General features: G+C 53.2%; 1 protein-coding gene across 1 annotated transcript in view; it reads right to left on the minus strand.

The window, feature by feature from the left end:
• Positions 1 to 850, minus strand: part of LOC128278725 (protein EFR3 homolog cmp44E-like) — a 3,379-nt gene extending 2,529 nt beyond the window's left edge. Inside the window, exon 1 of the mRNA XM_053017454.1 lies at positions 609 to 850. Coding sequence (XP_052873414.1) covers positions 609 to 850 — 242 coding nt within the window. The remainder of the gene's footprint in view (positions 1 to 608) is intronic.
• Positions 851 to 2,879: the final 2,029 nt, after the last annotated feature.

Here is a 2,879-nt window from a genome sequence, read left to right on the forward strand (position 1 = left end):
TCTGGGAATTGAACCCAGACCTAGAACACCTATGATTCTAGGAATCTTAATAAGTCACAAAGTACTTATAAAGCCATACCTTCTTCGATGGAACTGTCTCTTTTCGCGCTTTCTCACTCTCTCTTGCTCGCGTATCGCTCGGCAACCGAATTGATGAGCACCTAGCTTCTAACTGTTGAACTTTCATCACCTTCGATCACGCAGCACACGACCCAACGGAATGAACACATACGCATACGAAACGTGATCATGTAAAACTAATTGTAATGCCCCTGCGCAAAACGCCATAAGCCGTAGCGTTGCGTCTTGATTTCATTAAATTCGTGACAAATTATTATTGTATTTAAGTCGAACTTACGATTTTGTTGTTGAATTGTTTTAATTTACGGGCAGGTCAAACCGTATTCAAATAATTCATTATATTCTATGCTTTGCGTAAGTCCTCTCCAGCTCCTTTTTTCTCATTTCCAACTTTTCAACTTCAACTTAATCTCACGGCCAAAGCCCATTCGATTGGCAAAATGTTGTCACCATCGTCACTTTCTTCTTTCTCCTTTTTCGTGCCATCTTCTTCTTCGTCGCTACGACGCCTCTCTTCGATGAACTACTGTTGGCCTTGAACTTCGACCCGGCGGAGCTCCTCGGTAAAACGGCTCGTGTCTTCCTTCAATCTCCGCAATCGTCCCTTCGTGGCGGGAACGCGCTGACATTCGGCCTGCATTTCGGTGCACTTCTTGATCAACGTCTTCAGCACCACCACCTTGGCGAACGGCTTTCCGTCGAGCGGCCGGCACGAAGATCGCACTTTCACGTGCGGGCCCGTCCGGTGCCTCTGGTTCAGGGTGGCCATTGTGCCGCGCTGCAGGATTGATGAGAATGCTTCGCCGGCAAAGGACTTCGTGAGATTGAAAGTTTGTCGCAGAAAGTTCCTATTCAGCGAAGAAGAGGCGTTATCTACGCGCGACAACGAAATAACGGCACGAGAACACCACGAAAAAAATTTTGTTTGCTTTCAAAGCTTGTATTCACTGCAATGTTCTTGTATTATCGCCAGTTGCACACACAAAAAAAAAACTTCACACGAAACAATAACACACAAACAAACACTGCGTGGCGAGTTCGCTATCCACCGGATAACTACTATCGACACTGATTCTTGTCCTGTCACGGTCGCCAGTTGTAACAACGCGATGGTTGTTACAATCGTGAGTCGGAAGGCCGTTGTCGGTGGCCGAGGAGCGCGAACCTGAAAATTTCGGATGATCGAAAAGACCACTCCGATTCGCGTCCAAAATCCAACTAAATTTTATTCACTAATTATACACACTCCGGTCTTTACCATCGCTGTCGTTCTTGGCGCCCCGGCACCTCGCTGCACCTCCCCGCTCGTACCCGCTTGTACCCCCTCGCTCGCGCGACGTCAGCAAGTTGGCGTCTTCGTCGCTGCGGACCAGGGCCGGACCGTCGGGGGCTCATGCTCGCATCCGCGCTGACTTGGCGGTATCGGCGAGTTGACCCCAAATTCGTGGATCACCTGTTGTCCACGACTGTTGTCCCGTCCACGTCCATCACTTGTTGTCACCGCTACGGCGCCCGCTGTCGCTGTTGCTACGGCCGCTACGGCGCCCGGCTGTTGTTTCGGCGCGCGCCCGGCCGCTTGTCGGGTCGGTGTCCTCCCTCTTGCGGCGTCAGCGAGTTGGCGTCTTCACCGCTGCGAACCGGGGCCGGACCGTCGGGGCTGTCGATCGCATCCGCGCTGACTTGGCGGTATCGGCGAGTTGACCCCAAATTCGTGGATCCCGTTGTTGTCGTCGGGCACGGCGACCGCTGTTGCTGAGGTGCGTGTTTTTCGGGCGCGCGCCAGGCCGCTCGTTGGGTCGGGGAGGGGTACAAAAAAAGGCGGGGGGGCCGCGTCCAGTTGGAGCGACCGAGAGTTGAGGCTGGAGAGGTGGGTGCAGGTGGGTCGGGTCGCTTCACAGATACAACCATTTAGCAAATAACAAAACACAACATGATAAGAGGAGTCAACAATAGGCCAACAACCTTACGTAAGGCAACGCCCGAGCAATATAAGCCACAATAAATGCCACATTATTCAAATTGGAGCGGCACGAAATAGTGTTTATGTGAATTTACCCACGAACACGAGGTGTCGCTCTTTAAAGCTTCGCTCCCTACGCCCGACAACCGATCGAAGAGGGCACACTCCACTCTAATGCACCGTTCTCGCAGCCCTAGTTAACGACCGCCAACCGATTGGGGCCCGTGTGGGATTGTTAAATATGCCAATTCATAATAAACATATCTATCTTAATGCTACGGCCAACAACTGAAACAGAACGCTCGGACGCCCAACCGAAAGACGACCGATCTCATCTCGCCGCCCGTCGACACTATCGGCGTGAAGCTGCACACACGCCACTCTAATTGATTTCCTTTGTAACGCGCCCTCGGTCCCGTCGCCGTAGAGTGGACGGTCCATTTCACCCTGTGGCCACCAGTGCGCGGAGGCGTGTGTTTGCTCCCCACGTGCTCGGCCGGGGCCCACCCGAAACAATAGGTGGCCCCCAGATGGTGGGCCCGGGCAAACACGCGGGCTCTCTCAAATAAACGAGCTCATTAGCTGCAAAACGGACATTATTCGCACGGTCGCGGGTCCGGTTGCAGGTCGGAAAGGATCGAAGATCATCAGTCTCGGAAGGGCGGAAAGAGCCGCGTGGCCGAAGGGAACATTAGCGCCGCGAGGGAGGGAACATGCCAAGTCCCTTTGAACGGGGCGGGCCCGGAAAGCTAATGGTCGATTAATACACCTTGCCCTGCAGACGTCACTTAGTCGGCCCACGCGGCTTCAGCCGGTGCACTGCTTAATGGAGAAAGAA

This window comes from Anopheles cruzii, chromosome 2 (genome assembly GCF_943734635.1).
Source record: "Anopheles cruzii chromosome 2, idAnoCruzAS_RS32_06, whole genome shotgun sequence".
Lineage (NCBI taxonomy): Eukaryota > Metazoa > Arthropoda > Insecta > Diptera > Culicidae > Anopheles > Anopheles cruzii.